This window comes from Helianthus annuus, chromosome 12, assembly GCF_002127325.2.
Source record: "Helianthus annuus cultivar XRQ/B chromosome 12, HanXRQr2.0-SUNRISE, whole genome shotgun sequence".
In the NCBI taxonomy this organism is placed as follows: domain Eukaryota; kingdom Viridiplantae; phylum Streptophyta; class Magnoliopsida; order Asterales; family Asteraceae; genus Helianthus; species Helianthus annuus.
In genome coordinates this window covers 145526770-145546165 of record NC_035444.2, presented here as the reverse complement: position 1 = coordinate 145546165, position 19396 = coordinate 145526770, and the positions used below count along the sequence as shown (strand labels likewise).

At 37.2% G+C, this 19396-nt stretch overlaps 1 protein-coding gene and 1 long non-coding RNA gene across 2 annotated transcripts; both read right to left on the bottom strand.

Annotated features, from left to right (window-relative positions):
• Positions 1-4578: 4578 nt before the first annotated feature.
• Positions 4579-6973, bottom strand: LOC110891638 (protein FAR1-RELATED SEQUENCE 5). Its single transcript, XM_022139303.2, has 4 exons — positions 6586-6973; positions 6224-6482; positions 5580-6131; positions 4579-5454 (listed from the first exon to the last, which is right to left on the bottom strand). The coding sequence occupies exons 1-3, from the start codon at positions 6864-6866 to the stop codon at positions 5772-5774; spliced, it is 900 nt and encodes a 299-aa protein (XP_021994995.1). The 5' UTR covers positions 6867-6973; the 3' UTR covers positions 4579-5454; positions 5580-5771.
• Positions 6974-16030: 9057 nt separating this feature from the next.
• LOC118484920 lies at positions 16031-18736 on the bottom strand. The gene is made up of 3 exons (XR_004875057.1): positions 18650-18736; positions 17588-17671; positions 16031-16073 (listed from the first exon to the last, which is right to left on the bottom strand). It is a non-coding gene; the product is annotated as an uncharacterized LOC118484920 (long non-coding RNA).
• Positions 18737-19396: the final 660 nt, after the last annotated feature.

Below are 19396 nucleotides of genomic sequence, written 5' to 3'. Positions count from 1 at the left end.
TCCATATAACATCAACAAAAGGTATTATGTTGAAGTGTTTATATTTTGAAGTACTTGTTTACTAAAACAAATACTAAAAATTGTTGTAGATCGGCTGCGAGATCCAGATGACGATTTTGACGACACCCCACCACCGGGTAAGCGACGGAAATCGGCTGCCAAAAGAGCACCGTCTCATGGAATGTATCAACCAGTGACACAGCCATATAAGCCATTCACGGGTGCACGGATCAGGCCAAAAGTAGGTATCCATAATTTTTTAATACTAGCATCCGGCCTAAATGAGGATCAACGTAAGAAAGTGGATGAAATTGGTTTTGGGTCGATATTTGGTTATAAGGTGACAGGTGTGCCTACTGCTTTGGCAAACTGGTTGGTTACAAATTACGACGCAGACAATGGTGTTTTAAACTTAGGCGGCGGGCGCACTGTAAACATAACGTCGGAACTTGTTAAGAGTGTTTTCGGGCTGCCTATGGGACCAACAGATCTTGCTGAGAAGAAAAAGGCGAGCAAAAGGAAGGATGTTGTTGTCCAAGTGTTCAGAGATCAGTTTAAGCATATGGATATCACTCGCTTGTCGCCGGTTCAGCTGATAAATTACATATTGGATTGGCAGGCTGATGACGGAAGACTGTTTGTACTGAACTTCTTGATTCTTTACTTTTCACTCCTAGGAGAAACCATGACAAACAATTTCGTCAACGTGAGATTCATTTCAAATATTCAGCCGGACGTGGATATCAAATGCTTCAATTGGTGTGCGTACATGGTTACGTGTCACAAAAGAACGAAAACAACATGGCATGGTGGTGATGATGCTTTTCGAGGGCCTATGTTGTTACTTGCGGTAAGTATTTAACTTTTAGTATTAAAATATTATTTTGTAGAATCGTTAGTTAAATAACTGATATGCAGCCATGTATTAGTAAATTTGACCATGTGTAACTTAAATAACACCTTGGCTAGCTGAGTAACACCATAAGTGACAGAATGAATATTTGTATATCTAAATGACACCACATATGTTTTAATAACACTATATAACTGCATAACACCCTTTTTTACTTAATAACACTATGGTTTAATAACACTATATAATTGCATAACACCCTATTTTACTTAATAACACTATATAACTGAATAACATCACTGTTGTTATCTTGTTTACAGTTATTTTGACAATTATGCTGGGAATGAAACTTATTGCAAAATATTGGTGCAGATTGCTTACGGAATTATGTTAAAGAAGATACCTTCATCACACAGTTCAAATATTATTGAAGTTGTAGATGATGATCTTCTGAACAATCTCGAATGTGATATGGAAAGGATGTATTCTGAACAAAATAAGAAGAGAAAGACGAGGGAAGATAAAAAAACCAAACGAGCAGAAGGGATGAGTATGGTGGAAAACAAATCAAGAAGCCAAAACAAAGACAGGAAAAAGGAATGGAAAAGGAGAATCCGATTGATGAAGGAAATGAAGAGATCGAGATCGAAGATGATGATGCGCACTTGGGTATATACAGACACTGTGCAGATTACCTCCTGTCACAAACTGACACCCAAACATGTGCATTATTTCTAGGTCCGGATGGCGAAGTACGCATTCCGTTGGTCTCACAGTATGGTGACACTCCATCAGCATCAGGAACATCAGTTCAGGATGATTTTGAGCTGTTAAACATCTTATGATTCGTACTAGACTTGAAAGTATATGTTATTTCTCATGATATGTTATTAAACCGGGGTTTCGTACAAGTTCGGTCGAATTTGTTGGATAACTTGTTTAACGAATTTGAGATATGCGTTAACAAGATCAATAACACCATAACAGAATCGTGTCCGATGTTCCTGGAGAGTGATCTGCTAAAACAGAAAGCATTGGAGTGGAAGGAGATAATGAAAATGCACCTTGTTGTTGATGATGAGAAAAAAAGGATGGAGATGAAGTGGAAAAGGGAGATCAAAACGTTGACGCAGAAAAGGATGATGTGGCCGAGGCAGCTGAACCAGTTGATCCGCAAAAAGGTAGTGTATCATTAGACGGATATAACACTCCTACGAACGAGCGAAATAAAGATCATATAACACAACACACTTCTCCCTTTTCACCAATGACGTCTTCGTTTGTCACAGAACTGGAAAAAGTTGTTGAAAGGGTTCAAAGTGAAAAGACACCTGAGACAAAATTCAACGTTTCAGGAATTGAAGCGGTGAACTTGTCAACAAGACTGGCAGACGCATCAACGGATGAAAAATGTAAGGAAGTAACGCAGCCTGTTCAGCGTCAGGGATCGCCAAGGCCGAAACGAACAATCAAGCTTCCGGAAGCACTGCGGTCACCGTACGTCGAGCGGGCTGTCATGTTGAGAACCGCTTGTGATAAGGCTGAAGACGCACTGGCCCGATGGATATTTTCTGCAGTAGGAAACATATGGTAAGAATCTGAATTGGACCTTAAAAAATGTATTTATGTAGTGTATTATACGTTATAAGTTTTGAACATATATTGAATTATACATTCTTGTCGATGGTGTTTCGGTTTGTAGGGATATTTTGTTCAGCGACAACGGTAACGTGTCGGTGATGAGGGGGCCTTTTGAGTCGATGCTGCCTGGTGTAACTGTGCACGTGAATGTCATCAGTGCCTGGGCCGCATTGTTGAACTATGAAGAAAAAAAGAGGAGGATTGGGACAGCCCCAAGATTATTCTACAACGCAGGAATGTTGGTAAGTTTAATTTCTGAAGATTATTAAGTAAAAACAGACCGTATCGTGTGAGCATAGTGAATAACACCATGTATATTTTGTGTCTGCATAAATAACACCATAGGTCTGTAAACTATAAGATCATTGTTTAATTATGTCTGCTTAAATAACACCATAGTTTGATTACTGAAAACCTTCACAACTTGGTTTTTGTTTACCTGAAAAAACACTACAGCTCGAAAAGCAGACCGTATCATGTGAGCATAGTTAATGACACCATGTATTATTTATGACTGCTTAAATAACACCATAGGCCTGGAAATAATAACACCATAAATATGCTTGTGAATTCTTAACTTAACACCATAATTTGTTGTTTTGTTTACCTGAAAAATACCACAGCTAGAAAAAGATTTTGCGTTGTCTGATGATGACTGATTAGCAGAATTTACGACAAACATGAATGTTGTGCTGGCTTCAACAGAACCAAAAGTATTTAAAGGCAACTTCGAGATGGTGTTTATACCTATGTTGACCGAGCAACATTACTATCTGCTGTTTTTCAACTTGAGAACAAGAGATGTCTTTATTATTGACAATGTAGAAGGTGATGCGGGCTTAGAAAGATACCACGGAAATGTGGAGAAGATGGTAAGTTTTTGAATGTTTATATTTATGCGGCTGCCGTAACAAAAAAAAATTATTTCTTAACGTCAATAATGTGTAACTTCAGATAAGTACATTTTGTCGGTATCTAAGACCGATGCATCCTAAATCACAGATAAGGAATACACAACCAGTTCGACTGGAGTTGCCATGGCAAACACTTTACGATGGCATCGACTGTGGTATTTTCCTTATGCAGCATATGGAAACTTACACTGGTAATCGCGTTTAAATTTCTGTTTAGTACAAAAATAATTAAAATACATGTTGTCGAAATATGAACAATTCTGATGGTTTGGTATTTAATAGGAACACACGTTGGACATTGGATGTGTGGTTTATCGAATGAGAGGGACGTTACTGGCGAGGTGTTGCCTGATCAAGCACGCGAAATCGAGGATCTGCGTAAGAAGTACCAAAAAAATGCTCCTAAGCGACGTGAACACGGAACGAGGCCAAGTGGAACGAGAAGTACAAGAATACGCACTTTTGGACGAGGATGATAGGGTGAGAATGGAAGACAATGCAATCGATTGGATTGCTGAAAGGTTGGGAGCTACCGTGTAGGTGGACAACGGAACAAGTTAAACTTTTTGTTAATAGACAAACATTTTGGGTCATATAGATTATATGATGTGTTAGTGTTTTGGCTAAGTTGTGATTATGGTGTAATTTGACTATGTAAATCGTGATTACAATCGTAAGCTGTTTTTGTTTTACACCTTTTTATTCAGGTGTTTTAATGAATTTATATTGCGATTTCCCTCACAAAAAGAACGAGCAGATGGTTTTTTACAAAGTAAATGATGTTCATGTTAATAATGTATAAAAAAACATACCAACTCCTTTGCACAATTAAGACACTATAGGCAAGTAAATAACACAATAAAGCTACACATACATAAATAAACAACATGAACATATGAACACCATTAATAACACCCAGAACTAAAAATAACACCACAGGTTTTAAAAAAAAAAAAAAAATTTCTGTACAGATAAATAACACCATTAACAACAAATAACACCCTAAACAACAAATAATACCACTGGTTAACAATAAATTTCTGAGGGAGGACAAATAACACTATTCAAATTGCAACATACATAATAAAACACCCTAAACAACAAATAACACCATTGGTTAACAAAAACAAACATATTTAACAGAAACAATATATAAAACATTGTCACCGGTAATATTAAATTCCAACAAAAGCAAACAAAATAAAACCATGAGTGTATGCGAATCCGAAAAACGATAAAAAACCTAACAATGTACGAAACAAGAAGAAAGTCCGTTAAAAATAACGAAATTTTTAGACATCTCTAAATAACTTACTACTCTTCTTCCCCATCCTCCTCGTCTAATGCATCCTCATCTTGTTCACCTATATCTTCTTCAACTTCCACCCATTCATCTTCCTCCTCGTCAACTTCATCAGCTTCTTCACCGTCATCCTCGGCCATAGCTTGTTCTTTAGTCCGAGTAGGGTTTTTGTAAGTACGTCTGTTATGCCCGTATCTAAAATAGTTTTGACACTGACGACTCTTTTTACCCAACTGACTTAATGCAATTTCACATTTGGACTTCATCTGTTTAGGCTTACCCATACCTTTGAATCTTGTTCCAATGGGAACACGAACGGTTGCATCAGATGGTTTTGTGTTACCAGTAATTTCGGCAAACCTTTCACGACGGCTCTTAGGTGGAGCATTGACGACCGACTCATCCGCAGTTTTGAAATAATTAACAACATGATCCCTGAACGAGCATAGCGCATCAAAGTTGGTGACAAGCTTGTTAATAACGGACTCTGTAGAATATGTGATCTCACGTACAACACGGTTAACTTCATTATAACGATCCTCGGTCTCATTGATACCTAGAATAGCACCAGGGGCACTATTTGGAACAGCCTCCCGAGTCCAACGTCGTAATATATAGCGTTGTGGAAACTCCCTAATGTCCAGCATTCTTAGCACACAAAAGATGTGTGAGCACAACAACCCAAACTGTTCGAATCTTTTGCATGTACAATACACAGTCATGTCGTCCTCCCGCATCATAACCTATAAAACACCATTAGAAATTTAGAAGTTTTCATAAATAACACTATAAAACACCATATGCAACTGGAAATCGGCAAAAGCTATAAAATTTTCAAAAATAACACTACAAAACATCATGTGTATACCTCGAAGAAAGTAGTGCATGGTTGTTCCCAATCCTTCACAAAAAAAAGTTAACAAAGTCAGCCATGTTTTCCCACTTTCCGATACCACATCTGTGTATACCGTTTTGTATCTCCAACTGCTGGTCAAAAAATATAGTGCGTGTGAATATCCTGGACGCTTGATCCTCCAAAATAAAGTCTTCAGCCCATATTTCAGCGTTGGTATTTCTTCCTGTGCTCATGTCTCTGAGCTTCAATAGCAGAATCAAAATGCTCGAGAAATTCGACAAGTGTGCTACCCGGGTTACAAAACTGTCTAAAGAAATGGTTCTCACTCTCTGAACGAGAAGAGGTACGCATAAGCCCGGACATGACCTCCTCACGATAATAAGCCGGTATCCAAATATCCCTGATTTGATAAAGTGACTGCAGCCACTCATGATCAACCAAGTTAAAATTGTTCATTATGGTAGCCCACTTACTTTCAAACTTCACAGGTAGAATTGAATCGGTCCACACAATGGCACACAACCTCTTTTTGAAATCTGTATTATTGCAGATTGTAGCACCAACCTTAAACACCATTGAATAACATATAACACCATAATCACCAAAAAGTATGTAAAAAGTATAAAGAAAGGTTAAAAGGACGAACAACTAAACACCTTAGCAGAAAGCTTGTCCATGATGTGCAACATGCATAGCCTATGTCTACTCTCGGGCCATGTATCTTCAATAGCCTTCTTCATGGCTGGGTCTTGGTCGGTGACAATCTCCGGAGGGGAACGGCCAAATGCTTCACGAAACACATTTAGCAACCAACTGTAAGTCTCAGCAGTTTCGTTTCCTATTATAGCGGCACCAAGAGTAACGTTGCGATTGTGATTGTCGACACCGGTAAATGGAACAAACATCATGTTGTACCTGAAAAACAAATACGGAATAAAAACACCGTAAAGCTGAATGACATATATTGAAGAAAATAAGCTGTAAAAATAAAAATAAATCTAATAATTACCAAACTTACTTGTTACGACGATATGTGGCATCAAATGAAACAACGTCACCAAACACCGAAAAATTCCTTTTGGCATCTTCATCTGCCCAAACCAAACCTCTTAAAACCCCACCTTCGTCTGTTATATACTCCATTGAAAAGTTTGGCATGTACTCTTTCTTCCTCATAAGCCGTTTAATCATCATATCAGCGTCAAACTCAGATATATACCTGTTCAGGTCTCGCTTGAAATTTTTAAAATTGTTTTTGGTTGCCCTAACCTTGTCAAACCCACCATACAATGTCCTCATGATATTTGTCACACCCCTATTTTCCACGTATCACCGGTGGGCCCGGTGGGGAGTATCGTGACGTAGTTGATATCATCATAGTCAAACAACACAAATAATAAATGCACAGCGGAAGCAAAAGATAAAATATTACAACCCGATATAAAGTAATATCCAAGTATTACAAACGGAATGTAAAGGATCCACAGGCGGATCTTAAAGCAGAAAGATAAACACTGTTCAACAGACTTTAGGCATCCAGAACTTGCAAGATTCCCTATTGACGCCCTGAGCTCCCAGCCAATTACGTACAGTACCTGTCACTTAACCTTTTTGGAAAATACGTCAGTTTACACTGGTAAATACAACTTAACTGGCTCATTTTGAAAATAGTTTAGAAAATTGATTTGAATGCTCAAGGCACAAAAAACTTGGGACAATTATATAAAAATAATCTTGTATACAGATTTACATGTTCATTATACATTTAGGGCCCGATGTAGAAACCGGGTCAAGATTAACAGACACATCACAAGTATAGGCCCACATGAGCGTGAGATACCGTTTCCCTTATGCAACTGTCAGGTGTATGCCTACACCCTGTGCATAAGACGTGGCCATTTTATAATACAATGATGTCAAGGATATCCGGGACATGGTCATTAACCCCTAAAGGCCTTTATTTCAAACAAGACAGATTAAAGCGGGTTACCTCAATAATTTAATCACAATACGATTAAACATTCAATACCCGACCAAGCGGTATTATTATAATACCGTATCCCAAGCCCGTATAGGGAAAATCAGCTAAGAGTATTTACCTGAGCTAAATATAAATTCAATCCCAGCCGTATATCAAATCAGCAAGCACACGTACTTCTACTGGGGCTCCTAATCTGGAACGAAGGTTTTTAATAACCTATTAGATTCCTAACGGGTCTTAATTAAGCCTATGCTTAGACCGGTTAGTTTTAAGGAAAGGTTTACGGTTCAAAACGCAAGATTAAGCGTAGACCGGATTAGAATGTGATTTTGACCCGACAAGTTTGGAGACTTGTATAATATGGGTAAACTAAACACATTCTAGATTTTGAGGTGAAAATGATAAGGTTTAACCCGTTTCGGTTACTTTATGCAAACTAGATACATAAACCGATCCAAACGCGAAACGTGCGTAACGGGTAACCATAAGAGTCATATACAGGTTTCCTAAGTTAATATGCCTTAAATATGATGTGATATCAGTAAGATACCTTCCGTTATGCCCAAAATGAATTTAAAACCAATTTATGCCCCGAAGGGGTATTTTAGTCATTTAAAAGGTTATAAAAGAGATCAAATATAAATCCGAGGTTCAGGTCTGATTTGATTAGTAAAAATACTTAATTTACTAAGTTATATCAGTAGGGTATTACATATATGTGAAATTTATCATTTATAACCAAACTATGCACCGTAGGGGCATTTTGGTAATTTCACATAGGCTTAAAAGGTCAAAAATGGAAACCCGAATTTAAAACTTTTCCTTACTGTTAAAATGTAAAAATTTACTGAATATATCAGTAGGCATCAACCCTTATATGTTTAAAATAGTTTTGATACATACTATGTGTTAAAAACGCTTAAAAGGCGATTTAGAGCCATTTCCGGGTTTTCAAAGAAAAGCTGATATTTTTATTATTCCAGAAGGCTCAAAATATTTTATTTATCATATTAGATTAGTAGAAAACGGTTTGGGGTCAAAAGGATTTGTAAAACTCATTTTATAGCCCAAAAGGGCAAAACCGGCAATTACCGAATCAACCTTAAAACCCTATGTTATGCTTAGCCTAAAAATAATTAAAAATCTTCAGAAATCCCAAAATATTATTTTATATCAGTGGGTAAAAAGTTTGGTTTCAAAAATTGGGTTTAGATAGGTTATACGCTAATTACGCGGTTTAATTAATAAAAGCTTTTTAATTACGCTATTGAGCATAACTCCTAATCTAGACCTCCAACTGATGTCAAATTTTAGGGACATGTTTATATATCAGTAATAAAGGTTTCTATTCTTTCACATTTTCAAAAATATCATTTCATGGTCAAAAGGGCATAACGGTCAATAGTTAGGCATATAACGGAAACTTGCAATGAATAGGATACTAAGGATCTAGGTTGTATAACCTCAGAGGGTTATACTAACCTATAATATGGTCCTTGTGGAATCCTAAGGCATCTCTAAACTAAGCTAAATCGGGTCAGAACTGAAAGTCAAAGCAAAAGTCAACTTTTGCGACTTTCGGTTCCGAACCGAGCCTATACTTAGAATTGTCGGGTTGAACATGCTTAGGCATGTTCAACTAATATTTACCAAATTATTAATGTGGCAAAACTGATTTTATGACTTTTAATTTAATAGTTATGTATTTTATTTAAAACTAACCCGTTTGACTTTCATTTGACCCGACAATTAAACTAAGTAAACGTGGTAATTAAGAGGCGCCCTTTTGAGGGTTAATCACCTACCAAATTACGGTCGCGTAGCCACGTTTGTTGCGAACCATGGCTTATCCGTTTAAAAGTCAAAGCGTTTATCACAAACGCTTGACTTTTCGGCTTAAAACGCTAAATAATTAAACTAAGCACGAAGGAACACTTACAAAGGGTCCAAAGGACAGAAGGAGGTTCTTAAAAAGCTCAAGATCCTCCAAGAATTAGAGAACAAGCAGAAATGGAATGAGGTGTGAATGAAAGCCAAGATCAAGTGGGTTTATATAGGATTTCAAGAACCGTTAGGATCGTTTCTCGTAACCCGTGCTTCAATCTTGGCCCTCCATGTGTGCCCAAGGTTTCTAAATACAATGGGTGTTGAAAACCAGCTCATGGTATTGAGAATTTTACCTAAAAGCCCTTGAAAAATGACAAAAATGCTAAAATTATGAATCTGCCCAGACCTGGGCGTAGGCTACGCTGCAGGGGGCGTAGCCTACGGCCTGCACAGCTCAAACAATACTTTCAAAAGTGCAGTTTTGGTCCCTGCTTGCATAATAATGTGTTTCTGTCACATCTAAGGCCTGTTAACCTCATTTCAAGGCTCTAACATGATGCCTAAATATAGGGGACATGAAACATGCTCAAAAACATGTCGGATGTCAGTTCGTTTGGCCGTACAGTCACGTTGTTCGTCTAATTACGACGAAACACGGACGGACGCGAAAAACGATCCAAACTATGCGACGAATGGAATTTTATCAATCCAAACACTATAATAAAATATCTTAGTGCTTACATAAATTTTTGGGTGTCCGGATATATTCAGAATGCAAGATATGCGCGAAAGTGCAAACTTGTGCACTTTTTGACACTTTTAGTCCCTGCATGACATAAAGGTTTATTTTGGCGCACCAAACACCTCTAAGCCTATATCTAAGTTATAAAAAGGATAAATAGGGTATGTTTAAATTATGGAAATATTCCGGAAGGTCCGTTACCATAAGATTCGACCTACTTTTCCAGTTTGACGCAATTAGTCCTTTAATTGCGCATTGTAGCGCGAAATGTCATTTAATGATATCCAAGCCTTCTATGGCCCATAATGTGCATTCCCAAGCATATACTTAAATATTACTATGCTCTTGTTTGCCTAGATGGCCACCGAAAGGTGTAGATTTAAAAGTTGACGCTTTAGGTCCCTCTATTGCGTAAACTTGCGCATCTCATCATTTAATAGCATTGAAGCCTCATCTAATCCATATTAGACCTTCTTGAAAGTATTATTGAACATCATGATGCTTCGGGCTCGCTAAAAGGTCATTCAGAGGTATAATTAAACATATTGACACTTTTAGTCCCTCTAACTTGCAAAGTTGCGCGTAACTTTACTTATAGGCATAAAAACCTTAGATGGCCATTATTTGGCATTCCCGAGAGTATAATCAAATGTCATGAAGCTCCTGGTTGGTTAAAAGGTCACTCAGAGGTAAGAATTAACATGTTGACGCTTTTAACCCTTTATTTCGCAAACTTTCAATTAATTACTCAAACGGCTACACTTGATCAACAAGTGGCTCATTTGTGACTATAATCATCGTGAGAGGTTATTTAGAAACTTATTTTAGGTATGCTAACTCTTCCAGTCCTTTCATAATCAAATTTTTTGATTTTTCGAAAAAATTAGTCCCTAAATTTCAATGTTTGACTTCATTAAGGTTCATTACACGTGTCAATACTTCATTAGACGTGATTTTACGAGGTGTTACATCCTCACCTCCTTATAAGAAATCTCGAAATTTGATAAAGTATTGGAAGTATTTTTTGTCTTATATTGGACTTAATTTTCCCCAGTACATTTGGGCCTCTAAGGCACCCCCGTTGACCTTTCTAATAGGTACATGTATCCTTTTGGAGCTTCTTAACCTGCCGATCCTTAATTGATACGGGTTTCTCGTCCAATCATAAAGTTTCATTAATCTGCCTATTATTACGTGATAATGTGTTTCGACTTATTGGCGAAACATATCCTTAAATCATCAGTGTGGGTCGCATTGCATGCTCCACTAAGCTCCTTATATAGGTTTTAGCTTATAGGCTATTGACATTTGTTAGATTCGATTTCTGAATGTTCATACATATCTAGGGCTTATCTAACCCTGAGGAATTTTAAAATTTAGCACACCATTCTTAAGGCGTTACCTTCGATTGAACCTTATTCCTTATTAAGGACTTAAGAAGGTTGCGACTTTTATCAATCCTCAATTTTTCTGCCGATTACTGGCAACTTTTAGATGATTAAGAATACGAACGATCTTATACGTTGTCTCCAATGCAACTTTCAGATCCTGATAATTGGACTTACCAATCTATTGTTCTAACAATAAGTGTTTAATATTCCATCTATACAAGGTCCCCAAAGGAGCAGCCTTGATACTTACATGGCAACTATTATAGAAAAGCTTATTTAAGGTGAGATGGGTATTCCAACCACTGCTTAAAGCTAATCTTAAGGAATAGCTAGTCTTTACAGTTAGTCGAACAAATTGACGATCCTGGGTAGTTTGATGGCGATTCTTAATCGTTGCCTAAATAGGGTTGCGGTAATCCTTGCCTAAGCAAAATGAACCGTCTTTCTTAATTAACGATACCAAACTTTTAGAATATCTTAGTTAGGCTATATGAACCTATATCTTAAAACTTATATAATCAGGGTTTCGATTATTCCATAATCAATATGGAGTTTTCACAATACTCCAGCCCAAAACGAGATGTTAATCTTAACTCTACTTGCCTTAGGAGGTAGATAGGGTAATCTTTGGGGAAGATAATCAAAACATACGGAGATTACAGAGATTTTCCAAATCTCATGTTCCAGTTCATCCATCATTGTTTGTGTCAGATAAGGGACACATTCACATTATGAGTCTATGGATTCCTCTAATCAGAGACATTTACTTGGATAATTCCGTTCTAGATATCTTCTTCGAACACCATTAGTTAACTTTTAGTATCATATGATCATTGGGATATCTTTGTGGTTCCATGCATTAAACCTCCATACTGATCAGGCATGGAAGCAATCTATGGAACGTATTAAGATACACCAGCCCTCATATGGCGCTTTTTGTCATACCATCTGGTATTCTTAATCGATAGGGATCAAGAGATATCGATTACTTATGATGATGCACTTCATCTGGAGAGAGAGTACACTAGAATTTTTCATGTCTGAAGATTTCTGACAGGAATAGAAGAAATGGTTCTTATGATTTCTGCCTGTAAGTTTTACTTTACACTTAATATCTATGGTTCCTATGGAAGACTTTACAAGTTTGCTATACTTATCGTTTATGAAAGATTTATTGGTATCTTATTCAAAACAGAACTCTTAGCGTTTATTCTACCTCATACGTTATGCTTAGGGTTCTAATAAGAAGAAAAAAACTTACAAAATTTATCATCCATAAATGACTTATCTGAATCAAACAATACCCTTTCATCTACATCATTGATAAAGACGTACAGGTTATAACATTGTCATCTCGTATGACCTCTTTTGAACCCATCATAAAGACCTTAGCGTTGGTCTTCTTAACTTCCTTAGGCTTCTTTGCATACCTTGGGCAATTTGACTTGATATGCCCCTTCTCATTACAGTTGTAACAAGTCGCATCTCCTATCTTCTGGCATTCTATTGCTTTATTCTCGCTAGATTTGCAGATCCCACAAGCCCTAGGCTGCGATTGGGATTTTGATTCGTACCTGCACTTCCCATAATGGCGCTTCTTGCAGGTCTTGCATTTAGGTTTCTGGTTGGACTTTTGTTTGTTCTTCTTTTTAGAGCTCTGTGAGTTATCTTCCTCCCTTTTCCTTTTCAGTTCACTCTTGATATTAGAGGCATGAACGAGATCCTTTTCGTGAGTAATGAAGGGTGGTCTTGGTTGAGATTTGGAGCAAGTAGCATTGGGCTCCTTGATCTTTTTCACAGCCTTCTTCACAGCTTTTCCAACAGCTGCGTCTATCATAGTCTGAAGAACATCTTTGGAAATTCTAAGGCTCACAATTGTAGTGTCATTAGCATGTGTCGCATCATCCATAACACGATCAACGGCTATCTTATCCGAGTTTGTCATACTCGATATTGGTTCCTAACACCAAATAAAACGATTAGTTGCAATCCAGCAACCGCTATTCATCATCTTGATGACCTAATATATACCAACTATGGTATCGTTAAACCATTCAGGCTAATATAGTACGAACATTCTCAATGAACGTCATTTAGATATGTGTATATATCAATCATACTTAGCCTAGGCCATAAAAGACCATTAATGACAATTAAGATTTGGACCTAGTCCATCACCTTTTTGACAGGGGATCAATTGTCACGTCTGTCTTGATCATATTGATGATTTTGGATAGCTTGAAAGCTTGACATTAGGATATAGGATAAGAGTGTTTCCTATTGGATATAAAGCATCCATCTAAGGTTGCTGAAGCAGTCTCTAAATGTTATCGGCCAATTCTACCCTGCGCTATAAGCCTAAGATTCTAATAGGCCGATACAACAGCTTACAATATTGATTGTCCTCAATAGAGTTTTCTGCGCCAGAATAAAATAATCCTCATATAAGCATCATTGATGAGGAAAGTTACCTTTTATGATGTCATCCTCATGTATTGCCTCCTGGTGTTCATCTGGAAGACTCATGCGTTTGCTTTCTTGGCCTCTTCAGACTTCTTCTGATTCCTAGGGCAGTTAGTCTTGTTGTACCCCTTTTCGTTGCAACCATAATGGGTTGCGTCCCTTAATTTCTTGCATTCCAAGGTCTTGTGCTCCTTGGACTTGCAGATTCCACAAGGTACAGGCTGAGATTCAAATCTGCATTTCCCGAGGTGATATTTCCTACATGTTTTGTACCTGGTCCTTTCACTTGTCTGCTGGTTATCCTTTTTAAACCCGGAACTCTTCTTATGATCAGAATTCCCCTTTTTCTTCTTATCGGAGCGATGAGAATCCTCAACCTCCCTCTTTCGTTTTCCATCTTCAGAAGCTTTGGCAGCCTTGCTTCTGACCACATCAAGTGTGAGAGATAGCGATAGATCTGCTGCTGACCTGAACGTAGTAGGTCTTGATGCTTTCACACTTGCCTTTATTTCAGGGGCTAGACCCCCAATAAAGCGGGCTATACGCTTTGGTTCCGGTGTAATCAAGTAAGGAACTAACCGACACATGGTATTGAAACTTGTAAGATATGCCTGGCAATCTAAGTCCTTCATGACCAATGCCAAGAAATCGGTTTCAATTTTCTCAACTTCATGTTGAGGACAGTAACTTTCCTTGATAAGAGCAAAAAACTGTTCCCATGTTAGAGTATACAACTGGATTTTCCCAGTAGCATGGATTAGCGACCTCCACCAAGCTAGAGCTTCTCCTTTAAAAGATTGTGAAACAAACTTCACAATGTCTTGCTCTGCACATCCGCTAATATCAACAACAGTGTCCATCTCCTCGAGCCACGTTATGAAGTCGATGGCTCCTTTTTCTCCTGTGAAGTCTCTGGGCTTGCAGGAGACAAAATATTTATACGAACAGGCTTTAACATGTGGCTCTTGGTTAAGCACAACCTGTCTAGGTGGATCACTCCTCTAATTTGATGAGTGATGAGCATCGTCCTCCTTTGACTCATGCGTTTTAGAAGGGGGGGGGGGGTTACTACGAGCCACAGATGGAGTCTTAGAGTGTGCACCACTTGACTCGTTATACTGTCTGTCAAGAGCTCGAGTAACAGCATTATCTATCAATGCCTGTAGTTCCTCACCAGTTATATTAACTCTGGTAGTGTCATTGTTCTTCTTCGGGTGGCTGTTAACCTCATCTGATCCAACCATGTAGCTTGATTGCTACATAAATATTAACAATGATTTATTCAGAGTTATTATGGAATCATCATTTTTGAATGATTCATTAACCATGATAATATAAACCATATTGGTTAATTTGTTAGTTACATTTAATCAGTATTTTCATTATAGTTTATCCTAGTTATAAAACATTAAGGATATTAAAGTGGCGCAAAAGGCCTAGTCACAAAGACAGTTTTTAAATTTATAAGCCATGATTTCAGAGAATCGAGGCATTCAGGTTTGAACATATTTCATTACCTTTTCTTGACAGAGAGTCAAAGACTACAACTGTCTTTTGTCCCTTAGGACTATAGGTATGGCCCGTAGGCATTCCATCATTTTAGGGATGATTATATAAATAAGGGAAATTGAAATATCCCAATTTAAAGATGACCTATGTGATTTTATCATATCACAGTTTGTCAAAAATGTTAACATGCTTTCAGATGTTAACAAGAATTTTGAATCTTTGAATAGGTTTTACCATCTCGGCCGTGTCCGAAATGACAGGTAGGCTAGGTTTTACCTTTAAGATTCTTTTTAATATTAAGAGCAGAACAATCCCAAATTGAGATCTTAATAATGTAAGACCCTAATACGTATTTGACTAAAAGTCGCAGCGGAAGTTCAAGCCATAAACTTTCTTTCATTATAAACACCTTAACTTATTTAAAAAATTAACTTTAACATAACTCTTTCACATAAATCCATCAATCGACTTATTTACTAAGTAAAAACATAGCTTATGTTTACTACATTATATACATCAACGTTCCCGTACAATCTCACTAGTGACTCGATCCTCGATCTCTGTTCCTTGATGATCCTCATGACTCGTACTACCTGCGCTCACCACATTAAATTCATAACATTAGTACGCATTATAAACATACAAGATTTATTCACGTTTACTTCTTGTTCCGTTAATTCTTTACATCCCAGCTTTCCATCTGATCGTACATTCCGTGGTGAGACTTTCTCATTGTACCTGCGTTACACTTCGTTCACAAGGCACACTATTATTATCGTCAATACTCAATTTCATTGAATACATGCGTATATACTTTCATACATACTTACATATGTGCATCCGTTCACACATAACTACTTACAAACCTACGTACCTACATTCATACGTACGTTCCTACATACGTGCATACCTACATACATACATACATACATTCATTCATACATACCACTTATATTCACACATACATACATACATACATACCTTCATATGTATCTACTTAAGGAAATTCTTAACTTAGAATCCCACATTTAGGTACCATATTACTACATATTCTTTAGGATCCCACCCTTGGGTACCATATTACTACATATTCTTTAGGATCCCACCTTTGGGTACCATATTACTACATATTCTTTAGGATCCCACCTTTGGGTACCATATTACTACATATTCTTTAGGATCCCACATTTGGGTACCATATTACTACATATTCTTTAGGATCCCACCTTTGGGTACCATATTACTACATATTCTTTAGGATCCCACCTTTGGGTACCATATTACTACATATTCTTTAGGATCCCACCTTTGGGTACCATATTACTACATATTCTTTAGGATCCCACCTTTGGGTACCATATTACTACATATTCTTTAGGATCCCACCTTTGGGTACCATATTACTACATATTCTTTAGGATCCCACCTTTGGGTACCATATTACTACATATTCTTTAGGATCCCACCTTTGGGTACCATATTACTACATATTCTTTAGGATCCCACCTTTGGGTACCATATTACTACATATTCTTTAGGATCCCACCTTTGGGTACCATATTACTACATATTCTTTAGGATCCCACCTTTAGGCCCCCTACCCGTCGGCGACGCCCTCTAGTTTTTGCAGTTTTCTGCAGGTTCGTTTCGTCGTCCGTACGCACTAAAACGCACGTAACTTTTGAACCGTTTACCCGTTTGACCTCCCGTTTCTTCCTACATGCTTGTAAATTCACATTCTATCATATGAACTTAAAATCTTACCTCCGGATTACGGAAATCCTTAACTTACATACATTCGACTTAACTATTTTCTAACTATTTGACCCGTTAAGGGTATTCGCGCATTAATTGGTCTATGACTGACCAAACCATCATCCCCACTTCCATACTTGTCCAAAACATTACTCTAATCGAATAACTTGCTTCTAAACCACTTTTAAGTTCGTTTACCCCAAAATACCCATCATGGGCATTTTGGTCAACCTTAAACCCATCATTTACGACGAAAGACTTTAACACATATTTGACCTCAAACATCATATTTAATTCATTACAACACTTTATTACTTACTTGTACTACGAAGTGATTACGGAAATCACTTACCTTGTGCATCCGGGTTCGTATCCGATTCCTTGCCTCCTCTTGACCCGTTAGCCTTTCATGCTTGAGTCCGTCTTGACATGACTCCTATACTTTCATGTCACCAAATTACATTTTCATTAGCATACATCATTGTACATGTTAATGATCATATCAACCGCATATTTCACATTTGACTTCCTTTAGTCACAACTAACAAGCATGAGACATATAATCAATTTCATATCCTTTCAAACTAACGTAATTCATCATGTCATCTCAAATAATGCGTATTAACATAACACGTACCATACGACTTCCTATGAACCTACCTGTACGACAACAATTCAAGTCATGCTTCTTATGTGTAGACGCATAATTGACTTCCAGAAGTCAACGGTTTAACATATAACTTACGACATAACCTCATATTGTATGACATCTACAACTACATGATCACTTACTTGTATACATATACACATATACATACATAATCCATTCCACCCACGCTAGCATTCTCATATTTTCACAACTAACGCTTTAACCCATACTAAGCTAACCCATCATCATTTCAACATAATATCCACACGAACAATATCCAAACACACTTCTCATGTTAGTTTACTATCAAATACATCATTTTCACATCCCACATATATTCATCTTTTACTTACATACAATTTCCTCTATTAAGCTCACCTAGGCATTTCATCAAACACTTGGTGTGCGTACCACTATCTTAGTACAATGTACAACCCATTCATGCATGATCCTCCATGTTGTATTCTTCATTCATCAAATTCAACTAAACATCCATTTAATTCATGTCCTAATCAACTTATCTAAAATAATTCATCACATACAACATACTAAATCACAATTTACACAATTATTGGACATGGTGATTCACTCCCTTCATCATCCCAAATGGGTTTTACTTCTAAACATGAAATTAATCAAAATCATACACAACACATGTTCCATATGATGATTCTAACACATATTCATGCTCAATCTCATACAATTTCGTGGATTGATCATAACCCACTTCATAGCAAGATTATTAAATCACAAATTACAACTTACCACATGCTTGCTAGGGATAGATTGTCAAGAAAACGAGTTCATGCATCGGATTTGAGCCTAATCTCCTTGTCAATTTGAAGCTTGCTTATGAACTAGGGTTTACACCCATTTCCTCCTCCTCCTGATCGATCTCACGCACACACCTAGTGTGTCTGAGATTTTTTTTTTTTGTTTTAATTAAACTCAGATTCAAGTTTGGCAATCTTAGTCCCTCATGTTCTCTCTTATTCATAATTGGCACAACACTCATCCTTTAATTGCTTCTACCATACTTTTAACTAGGTTAAATAACCTAGTTATTTATTTCTTGATGTGCCATATTATAACATTTAACGAATATAAAAATTCGGGTTTTTGGGGTGTTACAAGTCTACCCCCCTTAAATGAGGTTTCGTCCCTGAAACCTTTCTCATTTTCCATCGAACACTAGTTACCTTCCTCACTTTCGTTTGATACTAATCACCTTGTCTTTCAGTTCATCGACACGACCACCAGCCCATCTCATTGACAATCTTATATCTTCAAGAACCCGCCCCAGAGCTCTTATTAGTGTCGCTTTCACTAAAAATGCTAGCTTCTAACATACTTCTTAACTAAGGTTCATTCATCATTATAATATTCGTATATCATGTGCCATATATTTTGTTCGCTTGAAACAATTCTAACATCCTAATAATAACATTCCTTCCTGTTTATTTCAAATTTCATATCATCTTGTTGACTATGCGATCTAAATTCATCATTTAC